Source organism: Emys orbicularis, chromosome 6 (genome assembly GCF_028017835.1).
Source record: "Emys orbicularis isolate rEmyOrb1 chromosome 6, rEmyOrb1.hap1, whole genome shotgun sequence".
Lineage (NCBI taxonomy): Eukaryota > Metazoa > Chordata > Testudines > Emydidae > Emys > Emys orbicularis.
In genome coordinates this window covers 47470011-47497539 of record NC_088688.1, presented here as the reverse complement: position 1 = coordinate 47497539, position 27529 = coordinate 47470011, and the positions used below count along the sequence as shown (strand labels likewise).

At 47.3% G+C, this 27529-nt stretch overlaps 1 protein-coding gene across 1 annotated transcript in view; it reads right to left on the bottom strand.

Moving 5' to 3' along the window:
* ANKRD31 (ankyrin repeat domain 31) overlaps positions 1 to 27529 on the bottom strand; it is a 119393-nt gene that overhangs the window by 63450 nt on the left and 28414 nt on the right. Inside the window, exons 11-12 of the mRNA XM_065407031.1 lie at positions 20501 to 20643; positions 10911 to 11055 (exon numbers count right to left, since the gene is read on the bottom strand). Of these exons, the coding sequence (XP_065263103.1) occupies positions 10911 to 11055; positions 20501 to 20643 (288 nt within the window). The remainder of the gene's footprint in view (positions 1 to 10910; positions 11056 to 20500; positions 20644 to 27529) is intronic.

The window sequence follows — 27529 nt, the reverse complement described above, 5'->3', positions numbered from 1 at the left end:
GAAGAGAGGGGAGAGGAGCCATCATGGAGAATCCCCTAGCTAACACCTAAGCTGGAACAAGAGCTGTACCAGGGGAAAGAATTGTGCCCAGGCCTGGAAGGTGTCCAGTCTGAGAAAAACTTACTGAAGCATCTCTGAGGGTGAGATTATCTGTATTTAGTTTAATTAGACATAGATTTGCGCATTTTATTTTATTTTGCTTGGTAACTTACTTTGTTCTGTCTGTTACTACTTGGAACCACTTAAATCCTACTGTCTGTATTTAATAAAATCACTTTTTATTTAGTAATTTACTCAGAGTGTGTATTAATACCTGAGGGAGCAAACAACTGTGCATATCTCTCTATCAGTGTTATAGAGGGCGAACAATTTATGAGTTTGCCCTGCATAAGCTTTATGCAGGGTAAAACGGATTTATCTGGGTTTAGACCCCATTGGGAGTTGGGCATCTGAGTGCTAAAGACAAGCACACTCCTGTGAGCTGTTTTTGGGTAAACTTGCAGCTTTGGGACAAGTGATTCAGACCCTGGGCCTGTGTTGGAGCCGGACAGGAGTGGCTGGCTCAGCAAGACAGGGTGCTGGAATCCTGAGCTGGCAGGGAAAACAGAAGCAGGAGTAGTCTTGGTACATTGGGTGGCAGCTCCCAAGGGGGTTTCTGTCCACTGTGACGGGTTGGATCACAGAAACCCCCTTGGGAGCTGCCACCCAATGTGCAAAGACTACCCCTGCTTCTGTTTTCCCTGTCAGCTCAGGATTCCAGCACCCTGTCTTGCTGAGCCAGCCACTCCTGTCCAGCTCCAACACAGGCCCAGGGTCTGAATCACTTGTCCCAAAGCTGCAAGTTTACCTGAAACCAGCTCACAGGAGTGTGCTTGTCTTTAGCACTCAGATGCCCAACTCCCAATGGGGTCTAAACCCAGATAAATCCGTTTTACCCTGCATAAAGCTTATGCAGGGCAAACTCATAAATTGTTCGCCCTCTATAACACTGATAGAGAGATATGCACAGTTGTTTGCTCCCTCAGGTATTAATACACACTCTGAGTAAATTACTAAATAAAAAGTGATTTTATTAAATACAGACAGTAGGATTTAAGTGGTTCCAAGTAGTAACAGACAGAACAAAGTAAGTTACCAAGCAAAATAAAATAAAATGCGCAAATCTATGTCTAATTAAACTAAATACAGATAATCTCACCCTCAGAGATGCTTCAGTAAGTTTTTCTCAGACTGGACACCTTCCAGGCCTGGGCACAATTCTTTCCCCTGGTACAGCTCTTGTTCCAGCTTAGGTGTTAGCTAGGGGATTCTCCATGATGGCTCCTCTCCCCTCTCTTCTGTTCCACCCCTTTATATATCTTTTGCATAAGGCGGGCACCCTTTGTCCCTCTGGGTTTCCACCCCCCCCTCACTGGAAAAGCACCAGGTTAAAGATGGATTCCAGTTCAGGTGACATGATCACATGTCACTGCAAGACTTCATTACTCACTTGCCAGCACACACATATACAGGGAGACTCACAGGTAAACAGCCATCTGCAGACAATGGGAGTCATCAAGATTCCAAACCATCATTAATGGCCCACACTTTACATAATTACAATAGGCCCTCAGAGTTACATTTTATAGTTCTAGTTTTAGATACAAGAGTGATACATTTATACATATCAGATGATCATACTCAGTAGATTATAAGCTTTGTAATGATACCTTACAAGAGACCTTTTGCATGAAGCATATCCCAGTTACGTTACATTCACTTATTACCGTATTTTCTCTAAAACTATCCCAGTTACATTGTATTGACTTATTATCAAGTTTTTATAAAACCATGTAGACTGCACAACGTCACAGTGTGCTCGCTAAAATTTAACTGGACTTTGATTGTAATTGTATATTCAGCAGAGGTGCCTTCCCCGGCATCACGGTCGGCCACCGTGATGTCCTGCGACTCACAGGGCTCCAAGGTTAAAAATATTTCCTGGCTCTCGGGGAGAATGGATCCACCACTCGCATGTCTCCCATTCTCCTCCTCCTCCTCCTCTTTCTCATTCACCATATCGTCCTTCTTGTTGTCCTTAGACTCACACACCTGTGAGGTGTCCACGTTGCTTGTGGGGGTGCTGGTAGGGGCATCCTCGAGAATCGCATGCAGCTCGTTGTAGAACCTGCATGTGTGGGGTTCAGCACCAGAATGACTCTTCACCTCCCTTGCCTTCTGGTACACTTGGCGAAGTCCTTTTATTTTCACACGGCACTGTTGTGTGTCCCTTGTGTAGCCCTTCTTTCCCATTCCATGAGTGATCTTTGCACAGATGTCAGCGTTTCTTCTGCTGGATTGGAGCTCTGATTGCACAGACTCTTCTCCCCACATAGCGATGAGATCCACCACCTCCTGTGAAGACCAGGCTGGAGCGCGTTTGGGGCGTGTAGTCTCCATGATCAGCTGTGATGATCAAACAGGAAATGAGAAATCAAAAATTCCTGGGGCGTTAGCAGGGGACAGGCTGTTTTCTGTGTACCTAGCTGCAGTGCAGCAGAGTTGAGAATGCTCTCCAGAGTAGTCACAGATGAGCATTGTGGGATACCACCTGGAGGCCAATTAAGTCGAATTACACAACACTGCATCTGCACTACCTCACAGTCGACCCATGAAAATCAAATTAAGTGCTACGCCTCTCGCAGAGCTAGATTACAGAAGTCGACATTAGAGGCGACTTAGGTCAGCGTAAAGGACCTGATAGAGTAGACACATACATTAACAGGTCAATGGGACACAATCATTCCGGGGTACAAAATATATCGGAAGGACAGAACAGGTCGTGCGGGGGTGGGAGGGTGGCACTATATGTGAAAGAAAATGTAGAATCAAATGAAGTAAAAAAATTTAAGTGAATCCACATGTTTCATAGAATCTCTATGGATAGTAATTTCATGCTCTAATAAGAATATAACATTAGGGATCTATTATCGACCACCTGACCAGGACAGTGATAGTGACGATGAAATGCTAAGGAAAATTAGAGAGGCTATCAAAATTAAGAACTCAATAATAGTGGGGGATTTCAATTATCCCCATATTGACTGGGAACATGTCACCTCAGGACGAAATGCAGAGACAACATTTCTCGATACTTTAAATGACTGCTTCTTGGAGCAGCTGGTACGGGAACCCACAAGGGGAGAGACAACTCTCAATTTAGTCCTGAGTGGAGCACAGGAGCTGGTCCAAGAGGTAACTATAACAGGACTGCTTGGAAATAGTGACCATAATATAATAACATTTAAAATCCCTGTTAAACAGCCCAACACTGTGGCATTTAATTTCAGAAAGGGGAACTATGCAAAAATGAAGGGTTAAACAGAAATTAAAACAGTTAAACAGAAATTAAAAGGTACAGTGATTAAAGTGAAATCCCTGCAAGCTGCATGGACGCTTTTCAAAGACACCATAATAGAGGCCCAACTTAAATGTATACCCCAAATTAAAAAACACAGTAAAAGAACTAAAAAAGAGCCACCATGGCTCAACAACCATGTAAAAGAAGCATTGAGAGATAAAAAGGCATCTTTTAAAAAGTGGAAGTCAAATCCTAGTGAGGTAAATAGAAAGGAGCATAAACACTGCCAAATTAAGTGTAAAAATGTAATAAGAAAAGCCAAAGAGGAGTTTGAAGAACGGCTAGCCAAAAACTCAAAAGGTAATAACAAAATGTTTTTTAAGTACATCAGAAGCAGGAACCCTGCTAAACAACCAGTGGGGCCCCTCGACAATCAAGATACAAAAGGAGCGCTTAAAGATGATAAAGTCATTGCAGAGAAACTAAATGGATTCTTTGCTTCAGTCTTCATGGCTGAGGATGTTAGGGAGATTCCCAAACCTGAGCCAGCTTTTGTAGGTGACAAATCTGAGGAATTATCACAGATTGAGGTGTTCATGAGAGGAGATTTTGGAATTAATTGATAAACTTAACAGTAACAAGTCACCGGGACCAGATGGCATTCACCCAAGAGTTCTGAAAGAACTCAAATGTGAAGCTGCTCAACTCCGGAGTATGTTGCCTGCCTGAGGGAGCAGTCACTGAAGATGATCCTTTTCGTTCCTTAGAGATAGTAGTTTCCTCTGGGTCTGAGGTGGTGCACATTGATAGCTCAAGTAGATGTAGCTTCAGCCATGAGGTCCTGTAATGGGGCAGATCCCACCCTCCAATGTTACAGCTGCTCAGGGCATATAGGGAGCACAACATACCAGGTCTGGTTTCAAAAACTGCTTCTTTATTAACTTACAAAATGGCCACCAGGGACAAGGCAAAACTCCCAACCCTGGAATACATGTTTAGGAACTATCTAAAATAATGGAAACAGCTTCAGAGCCTTGGCTGCCCAGGCCCTCTCAGATAGGAGAAGGGCTGTACTTTTCTTCTTTTTCTCTTGGGCTTCCTGAAGGCCTGGGACTCCGTTTTTTGTGGGATGCAGAAGCATACTGACTCTTCAGTTTGGACTGCTTTGACTCCCCCTGTGAGGGGGCAGACATCCTCAACAGCTGTGAGAAAGGAGCAGTGCCCACCTCCTCCCCAACAGGGGACTACAGATATATAGTCTATTACAGTCCCTCAACTTACAAGTCCTTGAGGAGAAGAATTTGCACACTGCATACTTTCTGGGGATGTGACTTTCTCCCAAACAGAATAGGCATCGACTATGCCCATCGACTTGGGGATGAGTCAGTTGCAGGTCAGACGGCGTTTAAACCTGGATGGTTTAGAATCTGTCAGAGTAGTGGGTGCAAGGTACCGAGACCCACAGTAGGAGGGAGGGATGTCTTTTCTTCTTTTAGACAACTTTGTCCAATTAAAAACTAAATAACTAGAGCTCTAAAGGGACTGCCATCCACACGACCAGGAGGGCATGGAGGCTATGTGCCATAGCATGGCTTGACCTGGCTAATGCTTTTGGATCGATGCTCCACCAGCACATTTTTGACACGCTGCTAGAGTTCGGGATGTCTGAAAACTTTCTCCAACTGGTCTGGGAACTGTATGAAGGCTGCACCACCACCATCTGCTCCATGGAAGGAGAGACGCCCCAAATTCCTATCCGTAGCAGCATGAAGCAAGGCTGCCCCCTGAGCCTTATTGTTTCCAACTTAGCCATGGAGCCGTTCATTCAAGTGATCTCCAGCAGTCTAGGTGGTTTCGATCTATATGGCAACAGAGTGAATATCCTGGCCTACGCAGACAATCTGGTCCTGATCGCAGACAACCCCGAGACGCTCCAACAAATGCTTGACATCACCAGCCAGGCTGCCAACTGGATGGGACTCTGCTTCAATACCAGGAAGTGTGCATCCCTGCATATCGAAGGGACTTGGCAGGAGAAGGGACTTGGTCCAGATGCCGCCGTTTTAGATCCAGGGTGAACCCATGATCTTCCTTGAGGACGGGCAAACATACCAACATCTCAGCATGCCAACAGGTTTCCACGTTCAGCAGACATCTGAGGATACCATCACGGAGATCCTACAAGATGTGGCCAGGATCAACTCCTCCCTACTGGCACCGTGGCAGAAGTTCATCTTGAACACCTTCCTAATCCCCTGTATTTCATTTGTCCTGAGGGGATCTGCCATGGAAAAGGTACCTCTTAACAAGGCAGACAACACCATCCAGCAGCTGATGAAGAAGTGGATGTTTCTTCCCCAGAGGGCCAGCAATGAACTGGTGTACATCTTGCACAGGCAGGGCGGTGCCAGCCAAGGCTGGCTTTAGGCCGATTCAGCCGATTCGGCTGAATCAGGCCCCGCGCCTAAAAGGGCCCCGCAGCTGTCCACCCCTCCCCCAGCTCACTTCCCCCTTCTCCCCTCCCCTGAATGCTCCACCCCCTTCTCCTCCCCCTCCCCTGCTTCCCGCGAATCAGATGTTCGCGGGAAGTCTGAAAACAAGCAGGGGCAGGCGGGCAGCAGCAGGTAAGCTGGGGCGGAGGGGAACGCGAGGAGGAGGGCTCCGGGGAGGCGCGGTGCGGCACGGCCCAGTCCGGTCCTGGCCAAGCGGCTCCCTCTGGCCCTGGCCCGGCCAAGCGGCTCCAGCCCCGACCCCGGCCCCAGCGGCTCCAGCCCGGCCCGGCTCGGGCCCCGGGGCACCGGCCCCGGTTCCAGCCAAGTGCGCCAGCCAAGCACCCCCGGCCCCAGCGGCTCCAGCCTGGCTCGGGCCCCGGGGCACCGGCCCCAGTTCCGGCCGAGCACGCTGGCCCCAGCGGCTCCGGCCCGGCCCCAAGCCCCATGACCCCGGCCGGAGCTCCGGCCGGAGTGCAGCGCGATTCCTGGGGGCGGGGCTTGCCAGTGGCAAGCCCCGTCCCCAGGAATCGGGCCCCGCTCTTGCTAAAGCCAGCCTTGGTGCCAGCGTCTCTCGAATGGGTGATCTGTGCGACGTTGCTGTGATCACTCATGCCTTCTGCCTTCTGGGGTGCTCGGACGCCACAGCGAGGAACATTGCAGAGAGTGCTCTGCAGGATGCTGTCAAGAAGCGAATCGCCAGGACCCCCTCCAACCAAGATGTTACCACCTACCTGAGTGGCTCACTGGAAGGTGAATTTGGAAGAGATAGGGGAGACTTTGCTTTGCTCTGGACTCGTGCCCACAACGCTATGCAATGACTGGAGAAGCGTATCGGCTGCCACTGGACACGGTGCGAGGAACACCAGGAGATGGTGCCAGAGGTGAAAAACACAAAGAGCACCATCATCACTCCGAGAGCCAGAACCAAGCTGGAGAGGACCCTGAAGGATGCCATCCACTGCCAATACATGGAAAACCTGAAACGGAAGCCAGACCAGGGCAAGGCCTTCAAGGTGACATGCAAGTGGGACGCCAGTAACCACTTCCTTCCCAGGGGCAACTTCACTTGATTTGCTGACTGGAGGTTCATCCACAGAGCCTGGCTCAACTGCGTCCCGCTGAATGGAGCCATCCACCGCGGGAATCGGGACAAGCGATGCAGGAAGTGTGGCTATGCCAACAAGACACTACCCCACGTCCTGTGTAGCTGCAAGCCCCATTCCAGAGCCTGTCAGCTGTGACACAACGTCATCCAAGATTGCCTGGTCAGAGCTCAAGACAGCCTGGTCAGTGCTGGAGGAACCGACTAGGGTCGTGCTCCTCTTGACCTGCTGCTTACAAGCAGGGAAGAATTGGTAGGGGAAGTAGAAGTGGGTGGCAACCTAGGCAGCCATGAGATGGTTGAGTTCAGGATCCTGACAAAAGGAAGAAAGGAGAGTAGCAAAATATGGACCTGGACTTCAGAAAATCAGACTTTGACTCCCTTAGGGAACTGATGGGCAGGATCCCCTGGGAAGCTAATATGAGGGGGCAGGGAGTCCAGGAGAGCTGGCTGTATTTTAAAGAAGGCTTATTGAGGGCGCAGGAACAAACCATCCTGAAGTGCAGAAAGAACAGCAAATATGGCAGGCGACCAGCTTGGCTTAACAGTGAAATCTTCAGTGAGCTTAAACTCAGAAAGGAAGCTTACAAGAAGTGGAAATTTGGACAGATGACTAGGGAGGACTATAAAAATACTGTTCGAGCATACAGGGGTGTAATCAGGAAGGCCCAGGCACAATTGGAGTTGCAGCTAGCAAGGGATGTGAAGGGTAACAAGAAGGGTTTCTACAGTATGTTAGCAACAAGAAGGTCAGGGAAAGTACGGGACCCTTACTGAATGGCGGAGGCAACATAGTGACAGATGATATGGAAAAAGCTGAAGTACTCAATGCTTTTTTTGCCTTGGTTTTCACAGCCAAGGTCAGCTCCCAGACTGCTGCACTGGGCAACACAGTATTGGAGTAGGTGAGCAGCCCTCAATGGTGTAAGAACAGGTTAAGGACTATTTAGAAAAGCTGGACATGCACACGTCCATGGGTCCAGATCTAATGCATCCAAGGGTGCTGAGGGAGTTGGCTGATGTGATTGCAGAGCCATTGGCCATTATCTTTGAAAATTCATGGCGATCGGGGAAGGTCCCGGTCGATTGGAAAAAGGAAAATATAGTGTCCATATTTTAAAAAGGGAAGAAAGAGAACCTGGGGAACTACAGCCTCACCTCAGTCCCTGGCAAAATCATGGAGCAGGTCCTCAAGGAATCCATTCTGAAGCACTTGGAGGAGAGGAAGGTGATCAGGAACAGTCAACATGAATTCACGAAGGGCAAGTCATGCCTGACCAACCTGATTGCCTTCTATGATGAGAAAACTGGCTCTGTGGATATGGGGAAAGTGGTGGATGTGATATATCTTGACTTTAGCAAAGCTTTTGATAGGGTCTTCCACAGTATTCTTGCCAGCAAGTTAAAAAAGTATGGATTGGATGAATGGACTATAAAGTGGATAGAAAGCTGGCTAGATTGTCGGGCTCAACGGGTAGCGATCAATGGCTCGATGTCTAGTTGGCAACCGGTATCAAGCGGAGTGCCCCAGGGGTCGGTCCTGGGGCCGGTTTTGTTCAACATCTTTATTAATGATCTGGATGATGGGATTAATTGCACCCTCAGCAAGTTCGCAGATGACACTAAGATGGGGGGAGAGGTAGATACACTGGAGGGTAAGGATAGAGTCCAGAGTGACCTAGACAAATTGGAGGACTGAGCCAAAAGAAATCTAATGAGGTTCAACAAGGACGAGTGCAGAGTCCTGCACTTAGGAAGGAAGAATCCCATGCACTGCTACAGGCCTTGCCCATGCACTGCTACTGGCTAAGCAGCAGTTCTGCAAAAAAGGACCTGGGGATTACAGTGGACGAGAAGCTGGATATGAGTCAGCAGTGTGCCGTTGTTGCCAAGAAGGCCAACAGCATACTGGGCTGTATTAGTAGGAGCACTGCCAGATGATCAAGGAAAGTGATTATTCCCCTACATTCGGCACTGGGTGAGGCCACACCTGGAGTATTGTGTCCAGTTTTGGTCCCCCCATTACAGAAGGGATGTGGACGAATTGGAGAGAGTCCAGCGGAGGGCAATGAAAATGATTAGGGGGCTGGGGCACATGACTTATGAGGAGAGGCTGAGGGAACTGGGCTTATTTAGTCTGCAGAAGAGAAGAAGGAGTGGGGACTTGATAGCAGCCTTCAACTACCTGAAGGGGGTTCCAAAGAGGATGGAGCTAGGCTGCTCTCAGTGGTGGTAGATGATAGAAGAAGCAGCAATGGTCTCAAGTTGCAATGGGGGAGGTCTAGGTTGGATATTAGGAAACACTATTTCACTAGGAGTGTGGTGAAGGACTGGAATGGGTTCCTAGGGAGGTGGTGGAATCTCCATCCTTAGAGATTTTTAAGGCCCAGCTTGACAAAACCTTGGCTGGGATGATTTAGTTGATGTTGGTCCTGCTTTGAGCGGGGGATTGGACTAGATGACCTCCTGAGGTCTCTTCCGACCCTAATATTCTATGATTCTATGACTCTACCTGTGGGGAAGGTAGCCGCGAACTCCGCCATCCCCGGAACCGACAGCCAAATGCGACCAGACATCATCATCACCAATGAGGACAGGAAGAAGATCATCATGGTGGATGTCACAGTGCCCTTTGAAAACAGGATCCCGGCTTTCCACGACAGCCGATCTCAAAAGCTGGAGAAATACACCCCTCTGGCTGACACCCTGAGAGCTAGGGGCTATGAGGTCCAAACTCACACGCTGATTGTCGGAGCCCTGGGCGAATGGGACTCTGGTAACAAGTGAGTGCTGAGAGAATGTGGAGTCGGTTAACACTACGCTTGGCTGATGCGGCAACTTATGGTGTCAGACACCGTCTGGTGGTTGAGGGACATCTACATAGAACACATCACCAGACATCGACAATACCAGGAGGGATGAACTGGAGTGCCGATGAGAAGCGCAGTCGGGAAAGTAACTCAAATACTTTCCTGATGAACTGGTTTTTTCTCTAAACGGGCAAACTATCCTAACTTCTCAATTACGAGGGACAAGCTTCATTCATTGATATATTTTGCTTTCCGCCACCAACTCTCTGTATAACTTTTTTCATGAGTAATGTATCCGAATGAATGGATGCTAAATATCTAAACTGTGTTATTAAATTCATTCACCTAAATTGGGGTTATTGCTGATTATGCCCTATATGTATCTTATGACTTTAAAAACAAACATTGTATTTGTGGATAATCTAAACACTATACCCAGATGTACAGACACTCTTTTCTCAACCTATGCATTTTATAATTTTTTTAACATTAGCTTTAATAAAATGTTTAGTCTATATACTATTCAAATATACACAAACGATACACAACTAAGACGTGCTCAGAGTTTATCACCTTATCATTTTATTTCATCTCATGCATGCATGTTAATGAAGACAACCAACAAGAGGACTCTGCTCCAAGTCCGCTAGTACAGTAGTTCTCAACCAGGGATACCCAGAGGTCTTCCAGGGGGTACATCAACTCATCTAGATATTTGCCTAGTTTTACAACAGGTGACATAAAATGCACTAGCAATGTCAGTACAAACTAAAATTTCATACAATGACTTGTTTATACCGATCTATATACTATACACTGAAATGTAAGTACAATATTTATATTCCAACTGATTTATTTTATTATTATATGGTAAAAATGAGAAAGTAAGCAATTTTTTGGTAATAATGTGGTGTGACACTTTTGTATTTTTATGTCTGATTTTGTAAGCAAGTAGTTTTTAATTGAGATGAAACTTGGGGGTACACAAGACAAATCACACTCCTAAAAGGGGTGCAGTAGACTGGAAAGGTTGAGAACCACTGTGCTAGTATATCAAGTGAGTGAAGTCCATAGAAGTGTTGGCTATAAGTAAGGGAATGTGACAATGGGATTTCTGTTGTTCTCTATCTAATAGTAATGAATATGCCAGAATAGCTCATTCCTACCTGATGTTGAACCTCTTCTAGATTTAGTTATATAACTTTCAAGCAGTTTCTTCATACGCTGGTCAGTAGCTTCATCAAAGGCACACTTCCCCGTCTCATTTTTGAATAACGGATCAGCTCCATACCAAAGCAGTAACTCTGCCACCTAGAGGTAAAACTTTTCAGATATTTTTTCTTCTAATATTTTATTTTCCACTCCTCTCTCCTCATATATGCTTCTCTGTGGTGTACAGAGAAATACCTGCCGCTAGTGTTAAAATACCACTAGAGTTTTAAAATTCCCAGTAATGGGATTTACCAAGACCAGTTATTGTGCCCCAAACATTCCTCTAAATACAAGTTTGTTCCAAAGCCTTCCATTTATTTTTTTCATTTTTGAAAGTTTGCTTCAGTGAATAACCAGCTGACTTTCTAAAATCAAGGTCCAATAATAGAGTGTCTTGTTAACATGGTGATTTCTTAAATTATTTTTAAAAGGTTGATGTCGTGAATAAGGCCATAGTAATTCTGTCCAATTTTACTCATTATCCAATAAGTGTGTGTAGAACAATTATTTTTAAGTATTAGAAAATTTGTAACTTAATGATTTCCTTTCTGGGACTTACTCCTCCCTCCCTCACTTCAGCACTATTGGGGTTTTGTTTCTCTCTCTCTGCATATCCAAGAGGCAGTTTAGTTCTTGGACTAGGTCACACCCTCTTCTAGTCACTAGGAGAGCACTTCCTAAATTCACAGTTTGCAGGTAATTCTGTCACTGACCCAGTTCGTTCTCTGCCTCCCCTGTTCACCTAATGGTGAAGGAGAATTAAGTTAAAGGAGCACTCAATCCGTAGTGAAACCCTCTCTAAAGCCACACATTAGGGGAATGCTGCCAAAGGTGCTGTCAACCTGCAGACCCTCACTCAGCCAGAAACATTGAGAATTCTTAGGCTTTGTCTACACTGGCAAGTGAAAGACAAAACTTTTGTCATTCAGAGGTGTTAAAAAAAAAAACACCCCAAAAGACAAACGTTTTGCTGACGACAAGCGCTGGTGTGAACAGCGCTTTGCTGGCAGGAGTGCTCTCCTGCCGACAACACTAACCCGGCTCATTGGGGGTGGAAGTTTTTTGTCAGCAGGAGAGCGCTCTCCTGCCGACAAACAGCGGCTACATTGTGCGCCTTTTAGCAGCACGGCTGTAGTGGCACAGCTGAGTCGCTAAAAGGTGCGTAGTGCAGACACAGCCTTACTTACCCAGTGTTAGTTGGGACGTCTAACCACATAATGTACTTATACCATTCTCATTACTATATTATCCAAGGACCTCACAATCTTTACTATATTCTTCCTCACCACATTCCTGCGGGGAAGGGAAGTATCCTCATTTTACAGATAGGAAACTGAGGCAAAGGGAGACTAAATGACTTACCCGAGATCACACAGGAAGCTTGTGGAAGGGCAGAAAATTGAACCTGTGTTTCGCAGGTCCCAGATGAACACCCTAATTATGGGATCAGTGACTGACCTTGAGAAAGCAGGTCAATTTTCTTCTGGATTTGGAGAGCTGGAGAAGATTTTAGGGACAGAACTTGCTACTGCCCACCAAAAAAGCTATAAATCCTGAGATGAATAAGGGTTAGGCAGGAGCAATGAATCACTCTCTGGGCAGTGCTGGAGACAGATGTTCTGGCAGGTGGTGGAAGAAGTATGGCTTAGACTTGGTCTACACTACAGAGTTAGGTTGACATAAGGCAGCATATGTCAACCTAACTATGTCAGTGTCTACACTACAGCGTTGCTCCCGCCAAGGTAAATGCCCTACTACACCGACATAGTAACTCCACCTCCATGAGAGGCGTAAGGCTTATGTTGGTGTAGGTAGAGCTGTGAGCTGTGAAAGTGACAAGAAAGATGGCTCCCAGCTCCCCAGCCAGGCTGCTGCCAGGTCTCCGCTCCCTACTAGGAACCATGCCACCGAGGTCCCAGCTCCCCACCAGGAACATGGCAGCTGGACTCCAGGCAGGGATCTCCCTGCCGGAGGCAAGAAGCCCTGGGTGGCTTTCCCCCTGCTCCTGGCTGGAAGCAGATAGGCAAGAAGCCTGTGGGGCAACTGGGCTCCCAGAGGGGCGTGGACCTGCGTGGAGCTGAAAGCCCTGGCTCTCAGCCCCTGACACTGTTCCTCTTCAGTCAGTGGAAGCGCTCGTGGTGAGGACACGCACCACTGACAGAAGGAGTAATTACTGTGGTGGTTGTTTGTCGACCTAACATAGGTTGACGTAAGATCAGGGCTGGCTCCAGGCACCAGCAAAGGAAGCAGGTGCCTGGGGCGGCCAATAGAAAGGGGCGGCAGTCAGTCCGTGATTGGGGCGGCACGTCCGGGTCTTCAGCGGCAGCTCAATCGGGGTTTGTTGTTGTTTTTTTTTCCTTCGCCACTTGGGGCGGCAAAAAAGCTGGAGCCGACTCTGCGTAAAATTGTAGTATAGACATGCCCTTAGTCCCAGAGCTCCTGCGCAAATCTGAACTGTGTATGTTCTGTATGTTCAGACAGAGAGGCAAAGCCCACTAATGCCAGACTGGAAGAGAGGTCAGAATCCAGAAATGTGTTATGAAACTAGAGCATAGACAATAACAGAGCCCAATAAATCCACTCTAACATTGACTATTCAGTTGACTTACTGCTTAAGACCATAGGAGTAGATTTCTCTTCAGTGTATTATAACAAGAAGGGCCAGTTTTCATAATTGTGCATGCAAAAGTGCACGCAACTAATTTGCATGCACAGCTGTAGAATTTACACACAAACTACACACACATTTATGAAAATGTGGCAATAAAGTAATTAAAACTTAAATGACTCACACCCTGTTAACATAATGCTTTAGTGCAAAGTGAGCAGAAAATAATTCAGACCAGTGATTAGAGAGTAGTATTTCCCTGGGTGTAATTCATTGTTTCCCTCTAGGCTAAATGCTTGCACAGCTGGACACCCTGCTAGCAGGCACTAGTGGGGGGAAAGTTCCACTGTGCTCCCCCTTCCTCTCTCTAGCCCTTGCTGATAAATTTCTTCATTTCTCTGTCTCTCTCACTTCCTCCTCTCTTCTTTTTGCCTGTCCTTTCCTCTCTGCCTAAGCTCTTACCTCTCTCTCTCTCTCTCTCACGCACACAGAGAGAGAGAGAGAGAGAGAGAGGAAATGAAAGGGAGAAAGTGAGTGGTGGAGAAGAGACAATCATGAATGTCAAGTATGGAACGAATGAGGAAGGAAAATGATTCTCTGTCTACACTGGCTTGCATACTTGAACATTGGACTGTGTACGGGCTCATACATGCTCCCCAAACCTGCCCCAAGTGCCTGCATATGCTGTGCTGGACACAGGTATAACGAAATGTAACACGTATATATATGTCCATACTGCCGCTGTTGTTACATAAGATTAGTGCTACTATTTCAGGGGCTGTATCCAGGATTCTGTGCAGCAGAGGGAAACACTCTAGGAACTGCTTTGCTGTGTGTTGTGGGTACTATCCCATGCCTTCACACATTTGCTGATGGCAGTTCCTAATCACATCGCCCCTCACTGTTATTCCCTGAAAAAGTAGGTTGAAGACATTTAGCAATGAGATAACGATCTGATTCTGTTCCTGTTTCTTACTGTGGGACAAATGGTTATGCAGTGGAGTAGGCGACTGGTGAGATGTTGGATGGAATTTGGGCAGAACATTCTGATACACTGAAGTCAGCTGACCATGAGGGTCAATAACAATTCATTCAGCTCACACAGTACTGATATGGTGAATGCCAGTGTTGCCAAGGTATGTCCTTGGGTGGACCATCACTTCTGGTGCCAGAGAACCGGCATGGTGTGCTGGGATCACATCATTTTGGAAACCTGGAATGACCAGCAGTGGCTTCAGAACTTCCAAATGAGAAAACAGACCTTCATAGAGCCATGTGAGGAACTTGCATCAAACCTCCGGCACCAGAACACTCAATTCAGGGAAGCCATACCAGTTCAGAAGCAGGTTGCTGTTGCCCTATGGAAGCTGGCACCACCAGATCTGCTGCATGTCACTTTGGGGTTGGAAAGTCCATTGTTGGGGTCACAGTTGTGCAGGTTTGTGAGGCAGTTAACACTGTGATCTACTCACAGGTGGGTGCCATAAGAAAAGTTCCAGAAATAATAGCTGGATTTCAGAGGATGGGGCTTCCAAACTATGCAGGGGCCATCAATGGCACCCTCATCCCAATACTTTGCCCCCCAAAAGGGACAAATGCGTATGTGAACCACGTTTTCTGCAAGGCTTAGTGGTCAACAGACACAGATTAGGGGGAGAGGGATAGTTCAGTGGTTTGAGCATTGGCCTGAGCATTAGCCTGCTAAGCCCAGGGTTGTGAGCTCAATCCTTGAGGGGGCCATTTAGGGATCTGGGGCAAAAAATTGGTCCTGCTAGTGAAGGCAGGGGACTGGACTCAATGACCTTTCAAGGTCCCTTCCAGCTCTATGAGATAGGTATATCTCCATTTATTATTAAAAGTAGATTCATAACTACAAACGTGGGAAATACTAGAAAGGTTCATGACGCCAGAGTGCTGAGGTGATCAGGATTGTACTTGAAGGGAGGAGGACTTTATTCCCCAGAAATGATGGTTCTGTACAGTGTGTCTGTGCCAACTGCTATTTTGGGGGACCCTGCATACCCACTCCTAACTTGTCTCATGAAGCCATTCCCCAACACCAATGACACTGGAAAAGGGGAATTCAATTACAAGCTCTGCAGAATGGTTATGGTGTGTGTGTGTTTGCTAGGCTGGAAGCTCATTGGTGCTGCCTACACACCTATCTGGATGTCAGTGGCAAAATGGCCATTCATATACTCATCCCCTGCTGCACACTCCATAACATTTGTGAGGGTAAAAGAGGAGTGTTTCCATTCCAAGTGGGCTCACAAGTCTGATTTGCAAACTTTTATAGAAAACCAGATCCCACCCACGTGCACATTGGTCCTGGTTCCCAGCGGGCAAGGGAAATTATGAACACCATACATGCACACATCTTGCCACAGCAGAGAGGCAGAGGGTGACATCTGCCTGTGCTGAGGGATACCTTCCCACCTTATACAGCTGCTGGGAATGCATATAAGGGAACATTGGTGCCTATTTGTGGGGCTACATAGCTTGTGAGGGTTTCGTTTTCCTGTAGCCAAAGATCATTTACTGTTCGTTCCTGTGACATTGCACACATTAAAGACAATTATAACCCAGTGCAGATGCCCTGTTAACACCTTAGGGTTGAGTCTGTGCTGTGGAGGGTGGCAGCCAAGTTGTAATGTGGTCTTTGTGAAATGATTTTGTCTTCACTATTCACACTTGTTTATAAACCTGTTATTGGGAGCACTCAATCTCTCTTACCAACCTTATGAAGATTTCCTGGAGCAGAGGTGAGTATTCAGCCATTCTGCATGGTATGCAGTCATTTTGTTTTTTGACCGTTCATTGTCAGCAGTCCTAACTGCATTTAGGGGCTGTTACAGAGCACTAATCCCTATTACCACTGAAGCTGGTTAAGCTTTCAGTGGGAACTGGGGGGCATTTATGCACAGGGTAGTGGCAGATGGTGTCATTGCCTGTGTTGCTACTGGTACTGTTTCAATTTTCTGCATGTGAACTAATCCATACAGATGTTCATCTACCCATTTTCTGTGTTTCCGACTTCCGTTGCGTTGAAAACTAGTAGCACTTTCTGTAAGAACACAATACTAACTGCACTTTCCCATCCCTCCCATGTATCCTTGGGACTTAGTATATTTCTGAGCCTCAGGAGGGAGGGTTTGGTGGGGGACAGACAGAAAAGTATTCACAGTATCATGGCATCAGATAATTATATACCATTCAATTTCATGTGCTGTGAATTGTGGGGCCCAATTCTGAATCTGAACTCATCTGCAGCTCACCAAACTTAGGAAGGAGGGGCCACACACAAGTCTAGGAAACGATAATATTTATTAAAAGTATTAGATAGAATGGGTAATTGAAATAATTTTTAAAAGGAAGGGTCAAAAACAAATCCTTAAAAAATAAAGGGAATGCAAGTGGAAACACCAGCCATATATTACTGACTCTGTATCTGTCTCCTTGACCACCTCCTGACAAGAAGGAATGACAGGAGAAAGTGACTTTTGGAGAAAAACGGGAATGTCTCCTGTAAGGGACTTGGGGGATGGGCACTTGGTGGGGTTCTGGAACTCCTGCAGACTCATCATTCCCGTCCTGGTCACTCAGCGGGGTTCCCTGTGAGGGGTTTTGGGTGCTAGTGGTGGGTGAGGCCCGAGGAATCCTGCAGGCTTTGTTCTTCTCCCAGTCACTTAGGGGGGATTCTTGAAACAAGATCCTCTGGCTCAGCAGCATCCTGCTTGGCAGCTGGAGGAAGAAATGGAGGTAGCGGTTCATGGACTGGTTCAGTAGCCTCGGCAGCAGGTTGACCTCGAACTCATTCAGCCACAAGTCCAATGGGGGAATGCTCCCATTCTCTGTGCTGTGCTTCCTACTCCATGAACCAGTACATCAGTGTCTCTTTCTGATGAAGTGCCCAATCCTTCCACGCCCAGAGGAATTGAAATGGTTCCTGGTTTCCCCTGCCCATGCCTATATGCAGCTCTTCCTGGGTTCTTCTCTGTCTATCTCTGGGGCATTGCTCCAGCCCTCTTTGTGGAGGTTTCACTCCCAGGAACTGAAGGTCCTACCAACTGAAAGAGAAGGGTAGAATTACAATTTTTGTCCTTGGGAAAAAGCTCAGAAATCCCCCCACATAACATAACTTTACTGTGGAAGGCCACAATATTGATACTTTTCAGCATTCCATGAATGTGACTTTTAAACAATCCTTGGTTCTTAGGCAACTTTTGCAGCCCATGAGGAAGGAGCACAGGCTACTAATGGTAAATAAACTGTACTAATATTTTTTAAAAATGTAAATGTTCATAGTGTCTCAAGGTAGTGGGCAGGGGGAAGAGAGAGTGGCAGTTCCTTCCAGGGTGCTAAGTTACCAGTTTGCAATTCCTTTTTTAAAGGCTGGCTAACATTTGGAGAACATAGCTGTTTCCAAGATACCAGAATGGAAAAGAGAAGTGGCTCTCTGTCCCGTGGAGGAGATCTGCAATCTATGCCAGAGAGATGTTTCTGCTAATGGTCACTCCTCTACATATTGCTAAATGAAGGGGGTTGGTCAGCTATGAAGGTGGATCAAGCAGAGTTGCACTGCTGTAAAACCTCAAGACCCAGCTAGAGTTTCTGCTTCCCTGGAAACTTGCTGAAATATGCTTGTGCAGCATAGCTCAGTGCGGGGAGAGGCAACACACCAGGGACAGGGACAGTAACAATTTTGTAATCTTCCAAGGAAGAAAAGACTGCTGTGACTAACATTTCCTCAGAGAACCAAAGTGTTTTAGAACTGAGTTCTGTTCCCTCCCCATTCCCAGACCTAACATCCCCTCCATCCACCCACCCCATTCCACATAGCTGCCACTTGCAAGGTGGTGGTAAACTCAGGCAGGTGGGAGAAGCACTGAAACTGTGTAATCTTTAAAAGACAAAAGACAGCTGTTACTAACTTTAGACAACCTACTATAAGCTTTCTACAACTGTCCCATCCCCAACTGGGATTTTTCTAACCTGACCCCTTCCTTCCCATGGTCTGTGCAGCCCCAGAACCTTTGCTGTCTGACTGCTGGCCAAGAAATACACAAACACAGGGGCAATGATTTTTCCTGAATAATCTGTTTTTAAGAAATAGCTTTATCCAAATGCATAATACAGGTTCGTCAGAAATCAATAAAATCATTGATTTATAACTATGTCTTGCTTGGGGACTGTTGCGGGGAGGGGTAGCAGGGGCTGGATGGAGCAGGGGAGAGTTGGAGGAGTTTGGTAGGGAGGGGGGCATGACAATTCCATGGCTTTCAGCACTGCAGTTCAAACTCACAGACACATAGCAATGCATGGCATATTATCCAGAGGGGAATAGTCAGTGCACAGTATTTCAAATTTAGCACAAGATGAAGAGGGGTTATTGGCAGGGAAGGTCCATTGTAACTTACCAGCCTTAGGTTTTGGTTCCTGCCGTGACTCGGGATCCTCCTTGGGTTCATCGGGGTAGGTGGCTTCCTCAACAGGCTCCACCAGAGAGAGGTGCAGAATCACATGCTCTTCATCCTCCAGGTCTTCTGGGGCACCCTCCATGGTCCGTGATGCCTCATCACTCTAGCCCTCATCAGCATCCGATTGGACAATGAGGCTGGTGAGGTTGAGGATGGGATCATGAACCACTTCAGGTTCTGTACTGGGAGCCCTTGAAAGCACCTGGTCAAGCTCCTCATAGAAGGGGCATGTACAAGAAGTCGTCCCAGAGAGACAGTTTGAGTCTTTTGTGCTCCTGTATGGGAGCCTCAACTGGTTCACGTGTTCCCGGCACTGGGCTGGAGTCCGCTCAATGCCTGCCTGCTCCAGCCTCCATGAAATTTCCCGGTACAGGTGTATGTTCCTGCCGCTCTGGCTGAAGTCATGGAAGACAGTGCACTCTGACCACACATTGAAAAGCACCTAAGTGTGCTCAGTGGGCCAAGTGGCTGCTCTCAGAGTAGGATGCATTTTCACCTGTGTTGATCTGTATGAGTTCAATGGAAAGCTGGTCACTGCAGCACGCTACTACCACTGAAAACGGTGGTACAGGAACCTTTATAGAGTGGGTAAGGGTCAGGAAGAAAAGGGTTCAATGCATTGTCAGAATGGGAGTGGAGGACTATTGAAACTTGAGTCCTGGTACATGGCCCTTACCCACACCCCTCAGGCACACTAGCTTGCTCACTCTCTACACTTCTTCAGACACATGATTTGGGGTTCAGGTGTGAGTTATGACACAACCGCATGCATAGGCACGTGTACAGTTACTAATATGGAAATAGTTCTTAGTCAGTGGAGAGGAAGGAAATAAAGATTATGAGTGACCAAAAAGGTAGCAAGAATAAGGGAAAGGGCAGAGTAAGTGGAGGAGATAATATAGCAGGAGAAACTGCATCCATAAGTTTTAAACTTGAGCTCTAGAAGCCATTTGTTATGCACACGGGGGAAAAAATAGAAAAAATATTGGTGTCAGTCCAGATCAAAACGCTGATCTACTTTCAGTCCAATATTTTGTCTCCAACAGCAGTCTCATACTTCAAAAGGCAGTACAAAAACCATATTCAATTGTGCAATAATGTGTTTTGATGTCCTCAGACAACCTGAAGCATGAGACTTGTAGCATTATCAATTTAGATTACCTTTTCTGTGCTATTTTAGTATTCTATTTAGTAAAATATCCCAAAAAACAGTTAGAAAAATGCAGCTAATTTCTGCTATCACACACTAAAGAACAAATCTGTAAAGTGTTGCTCATGATTTTATCTGAAGTTGGGCAGCAAGAATTCCAAATACCTTGAAATCTTAAAATGTAACCCTAAATTCTAAATAATTAGCAGCACATGTAATGAAACTGAAATGCTATGTGACCTCCCTGACCCAATTAGAGGAATTTTTTATATGTAAAATGTAGTTTGTGCCCAAATATAGAAATCGTACCGCATAATGGCCCTCTTTAACTGCATCCTGTATTGGTGTTACTTGTTCACTTCCTTTACAGTTAACATCAGCTCCTGCTTTCAAAAGCTCATTTGCTGTCTTATAAAAACCTGCCACACTGGCTTCATGTAGTGGAGTCCAACCTATGACAGAGGAAAATTGTCAACTAAATCTTACATTTCCTATTTGAATAATACTCTTGACACCAATTTTTATCAATTTTGCAGGCTATTTGATAAAGTTTTAATTTTTAAGATAGTCTAAATTTATTAGAAATTGCAATATTTTAAGAATAAGTTGACCATGTGACAAATTTTTATATGGTTCAAAAGTGATGTAGATGAGAGATCCTAACTGCCAAAATCTGTACTTACCTAAGAACTGCATGCCATTATAACAAATGTAGACGTTAGATTATGTATTGGCTCAAAAAGGAAAGAAAACTTAACCTTTGCATACCGGCAATTTCTCTGTGAATGAAACTTTTACACCCTGGGTATGTCTAACCAGCAGTTGGGATGTATAACTCCCAGCGTGGGTAGACACACATGTGCTAGCTCTGCTTGAGCAAGCATGCTAAAAATAGCAGTGGGGCTACAGCAGCATGTGAGGCGGCTTGGGCTAGCTACCTGAGTACAACCTCATCTGAGGTACTAGACAAGCCACTGCTATCTTTAGCATGCTAGCTCAAGCACAGCTAGCACGTGTAAGTCTACCCAAACGGGGAATTATACCTCCCAGCTGCTATATAGATATACCTGACAACCCTTTTATGTGGTCTTGTTATTTAGTCAGTCACACTGAAGATGATAATTTAGAGAGAAGTGAGAAAATAAAGAACCTGAGCTATGAATAATACAACATATGTTCCTGTCTCAGGAACAGACACTAGCAATTAATAATGGTGGGGATCATGTTGATGGTCCATTTCAGTATCTCCAAGCATCATTAAATGTATAAACTCGTAGACTTTAATGCCAGAAGGGACCATTGTGATCACCTAGTCTGACCTCCTGCTTTAAGAACATCTAAGAATGGCTGGAAAATGAGAAATAACATGATGAAAAATGTTTATTCATTTTTCTTTTCCCTTTCTGGTCATATGGAGCAAATCCAACTTCCACCTTTGTGGACAGCAGAACTGTAGCAATCAAAGGTTGAGTAGCAGGTGGAGCAGAGATTCTCTGCATGGGGAGGGAGGGAAATCTGGGGCTGAGGCAGTAGCGTAGCTAGGGGGGAGCAGGGGGAGCGCCTGCTCCTCCGAGCCCAGAATTCCGCACCGCTCCGTCTTTCGGCGGCCCTGCGCATGCGCCGAAATGCCGCCGAAAGACGGAGCGGCACATGCGCAGGGCCGCCGAAATTATTCTTATTTTGGCATCCCTGCACATGCGCCGCTCCGTCCTTCGGCGGCCCTGCTCCGCGGTGCCCGGAGTAGCAGCACTCCACCCGGTGCTCCGGCTGGGGGAGCTAGACCCTGGCTCATGGCACTCAGGACAGCACTCCGGCCGGTGGACAGGGGCCGGGGGGCTCGCGGTGCTCCGGGTGGCGCTCCGGCTGTGGAAGCGGGGCTGGCACTCCGGCCGGCCGGGGGAGCGGGGCCGGGACTCAGGGCGCTCTGCCCGGGACTCCGGCCCTGAGAGTGTGGCCGGGGGTCTCGGCGCCCCGGACAGCACTCCAGATGGGGAAGCGGGGCCCGCTCTCTTCCGTCGCTCTGGCCGGGGGAATGGAGCCGCGGGCTCCCGTCGCTCCGGCTGGTGCAGCGGGGCTGCGGGCTCCCATCGCTCATCCGGCGCTCCGGCCGTGAGAGCAGGGCTGGGACTCAGGGCGCTCTCCCCGGGACTACAGCCTTGAGAGCATGGCCGGGGGTCTCGGTGCCCCGGACAGCGCTCCGGATGGGGAAGCGGGGCCCGTGCTCTGCCCAGGGAAGCGGGGCCGCCGAAAAAATAATAATTTCGGCAGCCCTGCGCATGCGCCACTCCATCGGCATTTCGGCGCATGCGCAGGGCCACTGAAATGCCGCCGAAGGACCGGCGCCTTTTTTCTCTGCTGCTCCTCCTCGGCAGCAACCCTGGCTACGCCACTGGGCTGAGGGCATAGGTGCCAACTCCGTGGGTGCTCCAGGGCTGGAGCACCCACGGGGAAAAAATGGTGGGTGCTGAACACCCACTGGCAGCCCCGATATCAGCACCTGCCCCTCCCCCTAGTGCTTCCTGCCCACCAGCAGGCCCCGCCGATCAGCGCTGGGGGGGAAGGGGCGAGGAGCGAGGGCACAGCACGCTTGGGGGAGGGGGCGAAACTGGGCGTGGAAGGGGCGGGGCGGAGCAGAGGTGGGAAGAAGCAGGGTGGGGTGGGGAATTGGGGGAAGGAGTGGAGTGGGGGCGGGGCCTCGGCAGAGCCGGGGGGGAGCACTCCCCAGCAGATTAGAAACTCGGCGCCTATGGCTGAGGGGGCTGGTTGGGTTCTCTGCATTGGGAGCATGGGGAGCTACTGAGACTTAGCAGGAGGTAGATGTTCCTATCTGCTCCCCGGCCCAATCCCATGAGCCACAGCAGCTGCTCCAGCCCCACCAGTCCCACTTTCACCTCCACCCTCCTATGCATGCACACAGCTTACAAGGAATGACATGTTGGGGCAGAAACATATATCAGCCTCTACAATATTTCCATTTACTCGTGAGGGCATTCTGCACCAAAAAATTTAAATTTATACACCAAAAAATGAAAAATTCTGCACACAATATTTTAAAATCCTGCAAATTTTATTTGTCAGATAAATGTGGCAGTTCCAGGATGGCATTGGGGAGCACAGGCCACTGGCTGCAAAGAGGTGGGAGATCACTCTGCAGCTCCCCCCGGGACACAGAGTCAATGGTGAGGCTGCACCCAACCCTGACACCATGCAAGGACCAGGCCTGCCCCAGAAACACCCCAGGGCCCTGCCCCTCTGTGCCAGGTGCACCAGGTGTGGGCATGCAGACTCAGCCTGGCAGGATCCAAGTGCGGAGGGACTTAGTGTGGGGGGAACCAGGTGTAGGTTGAGAGGGTTCTGTGTGAGGCAATCTGGGGTTGGGCAGCTCAGTGGGGGATCTGTGTGTGTGCGATCTGGATGCACAGGGGTTCAGGGTGCAACAGTAATGGGACTCTGCAGGGAGGTCAAGACCAAGGTGGGGGCTCAGTGAGGTTGGGAATCCAGGTGCTGCTGGTTGGGGCTCGGTGGGGTGGGGATCCAGATGACTCATCGCAGTGGTACAAGTGCAGGGGGAGTGGAACTTGGCAGGAGAGGTTCTGGGTGTGTGTAGAGGTGAGTCTCAGCGGGAGGGTCTGGGCATGAGGGGGTCTGGATGCATGGGGGATTGGGTGGATGGGGGAGCAGCTCCCCCTACAGGGATCCCTCCCCCTGAAGCTGAGGAGCGGGGTCGGGAAGGGAGTTTGCAGAGCTTCCTGCAGCCTGGGGAGAAATCTGGGGCTGGGGCTGGGGCTGACCCAGCTCTGAATGCTGTGCAGGGGAAGAGGAAGTCCTGTCCTCCCCAGCCCAGCCGGAATAGCGGCTGAGCCCGGCACAGGGTAGGAGCCACCAGCCAGGTCTTCCCCAGTCCTGACCCCGCCTCACAGTGATTTACCTCTCTGCCAGCGGCCCTGGGCACCCAAAACATACTGCTGGGGAGGGTCGCATGATCACTCTTGTGGCTTCCCTTTGCTTCCCCCTCAGAAAGTCATTTTTCTGCGGGGAAGCAAAGAAATCTGTGAGGGGACATGAATTCTGCACATGCGAGGTGGCGCAGAATTCCCCCAGGAGTATTCCATTGCAGGGGCGCTAGGCCCCACTCCCACTCACCTTGGTTCTGCCACCCAGGCAGCAATTCCACTCAATGGAGGAAAGAGGATTTGGGAAAGATGAAGGCAGTATGTAAGCCCTGAGCTGCACTGACCATAGCTTTGCGTGAATTCCCTGTATGGCAGTCCTCTTATTGAATCAGTAGAGTGAACTGAGGGAGAGGATAGAAGATCCATCCCCGAGAGCTTTCCAATCCGCCTTCCATCACTTCCTGCATCAAAACACACTAAGGTTCCGTTGACCACAGTAGCTTTTTCCTTCAACCATCTCCCCACAGGTGGAGATACCCCAGTACATATCTAGAGTGTTGGTTGGGCTCTAAATTTGACACAATTCTGATATATGCCATCATGTGCCAGCAATGCCCCTCTGCCATGTACACTGGCCAAACCGGACAGTCTCTACGCAAAAGAATTAATGGACACAAATCTGACATCAGGAATCATAATACTCAAAAACCAGTGGGAGAACACTTTAACCTATCTGGCCATTCTATGACAGACCTGCGGGTGGCTATCTTAAAACAGAAAAACTTCAAAAACAGACTCCAACGAGAGACTGCTGATCTGGAATTGATATGCAAACTAGACACAATCAACTCAGGATTAAATAAGGACTGGGAGTGGCTGAGCCATTACAAACATTGAATCTATCTCCCCTTGTAAGTATTTTCACACTTGCTTCTTATCAAACTGTCTGTACTGAGCTATCTTGATTATCACTTCAAAAGTTTTTTTTCTCTTACTTAATTGGCCTCTCAGAGTTGGTAAGACAACTCCCACCTGTTCATGCTCTCTGTATGTGTGTATATATATCTCCTCAATATATGTTTCACTCTATATGCATCCGAAGAAGTGGGTTGTAGCCCACGAAAGCTTATGCTCTAATAAATTTGTTAGTCTCTAAGGTGCCACAAGTACTCCTGTTCTTTTTGCGGATACAGACTAACACGGCTGCTACTCTGAAACCTAAGATATTTAAGTTTTTACATTTTATGTCTATGTATATTGTGTAGATAGTAGAGTTTTAATCATAAATTGTAAACCTAGGTCTTTTCATGTGTTTATGGTTGCTTTACATGATAATACTTCACCTGTCCTGTTTATGTAACACTTTAAAAATCAGCAAAAGGGTTATATAAATAAAATTTACTATGAAACAAAAGGCAAAAAACTATTATGTACATAGTTTAGTCCTATTCAGTGTCTACTCGGCGCTTCTTGGCTTGTCTCTTGTATTCATTAAATGGAGCATCTCTTGTCACTGTCCAGCAATAGTCTGCAAGCATTGATGGGCTCCATTTGCCCTGATAGCATTTCTCCATTGTTGCAATGTCCTGGTGAAATCGCTCGCCGTGCTTGTCGCTCACTGCTCCGCAGTTCGGTGGAAAAAAATCTAGAGGAGAGTGCAAAAAATGTATCTTTAGTGACATGTTGCAACCAAGGCTTTTGTATGCCTTGAGGAGGTTTTCCACCAACAACCTGTAGTTGTCTGCCTTGTTGTTTCCGAGAAAATTTATTGCCACTAACTGGAAGGCTTTCCATGCCGTCTTTTCCTTGCCACGCAGTGCATGGTCAAATGCATCATCTCGAAGAAGTTCACGAATCTGAGGACCAACAAAGACACCTTCCTTTATCTTAGCTTCACTTAACCTTGGAAATTTTCCACGGAGGTACTTGAAAGCTGCTTGTGTTTTGTCAATGGCCTTGACAAAGTTCTTCATCAGACCCAGCTTGATGTGTAAGGGTGGTAACAAAATCTTCCTTGATTCAACAAGTGGTGGATGCTGAACACTTTTCCTCCCAGGCTCCAATGACTGTCGGAGTAGCCAATCTTTCTTGATGTAGTGGGAATCTCTTGCACGACTATCCCATTCGCAGAGAAAACAGCAGTACTTTGTGTATCCAGTCTGCAGACCAAGCAAGAGAGCAACAACCTTCAAATCACCACAAAGCTGCCACTGATGTTGGTCATAGTTTATGCACCTCAAAAGTTGTTTCATGTTGTCCTAGGTTTCCTTCATATGGACTGCATGACCAACTGGAATTGATGGCAAAACATTGCCATTATGCAGTAAAACAGCTTTAAGACTCGTCTTCGATGAATCAATGAACAGTCTCCACTCATCTGGATCGTGAACGATGTTGAGGGCTGCCATCACATCATGGATGTTGTTGCAGGCTACAAGATCATCTTCCATGAAGAAGAATGGGACAAGATCCTTTTGACGGTCACGGAACATGGAAACCCTAACATCACCTGCCAGGAGATTCCACTGCTGTAGTCTGGAGCCCAACAGCTCTGCCTTTCTCTTGGGTAGTTCCAAATCCCTGACAAGGTCATTCAGTTCACCTTGTGTTATGAGGTGCGGTTCAGAGGAGGAGGATGGGAGAAAATGTGGGTCCTGTGACATTGATGGTTCAGGACCAGAAGTTTCATCCTCTTCCTCTTCCTCGTCTGACTCAAGTGAGAATGATTCTGGTGCATCAGGAACCGGCAGTCCTTCTCTGTGGGGTACTGGGCATATAGCTGATGGAATGTTTGGATAATGCACAGTCCACTTTTTCTTCTTTGACACACCTTTCCCAACTGGAGGCACCATGCAGAAGTAACAATTGCTGGTATGATCTGTTGGCTCTCTCCAAATCATTGGCACTGCAAAAAGCATAGATTTCCTTTTCCTGTTCAACCACTGGCGAAGATTTGTTGCACAAGTGTTGCAGCATATGTGTGGGGCCCACCTCTTGTCCTGATCTCCAATTTTGCAGCCAAAATAAAGGTGATAGGCTTTCTTAACCATAGTGGTTATACTGTGCTTTTGTGATGCAAAAGTCACTTCACTACAAACATAGCAGAAGTTATCACACAAGTACGAGGCCTCTCTGATCACTTTGGCTAAACAGAAATGTGTTCCTTTTCAAAATCAAACACTGACAAATAAGAGAGCACGACACTGTATGATTTCTAGAGCTGATATAGGACAATTTGTTCAGCAGAGTGATGTAAGCTTCGTTATGATTGCATCATCCATGACTTCTAGGAATAACATGATGCAATTCGTATCATGTATGACGCAATACCAGCTTCAGATTGCATCATTCATTGTTTTGCCTAAAAAGCAAGTACTGTCCAAACCCAGTCATAGATTTATTCATAGATCCAGTCAAAGATGTATTTTAGTCATTTCTGGTTTAA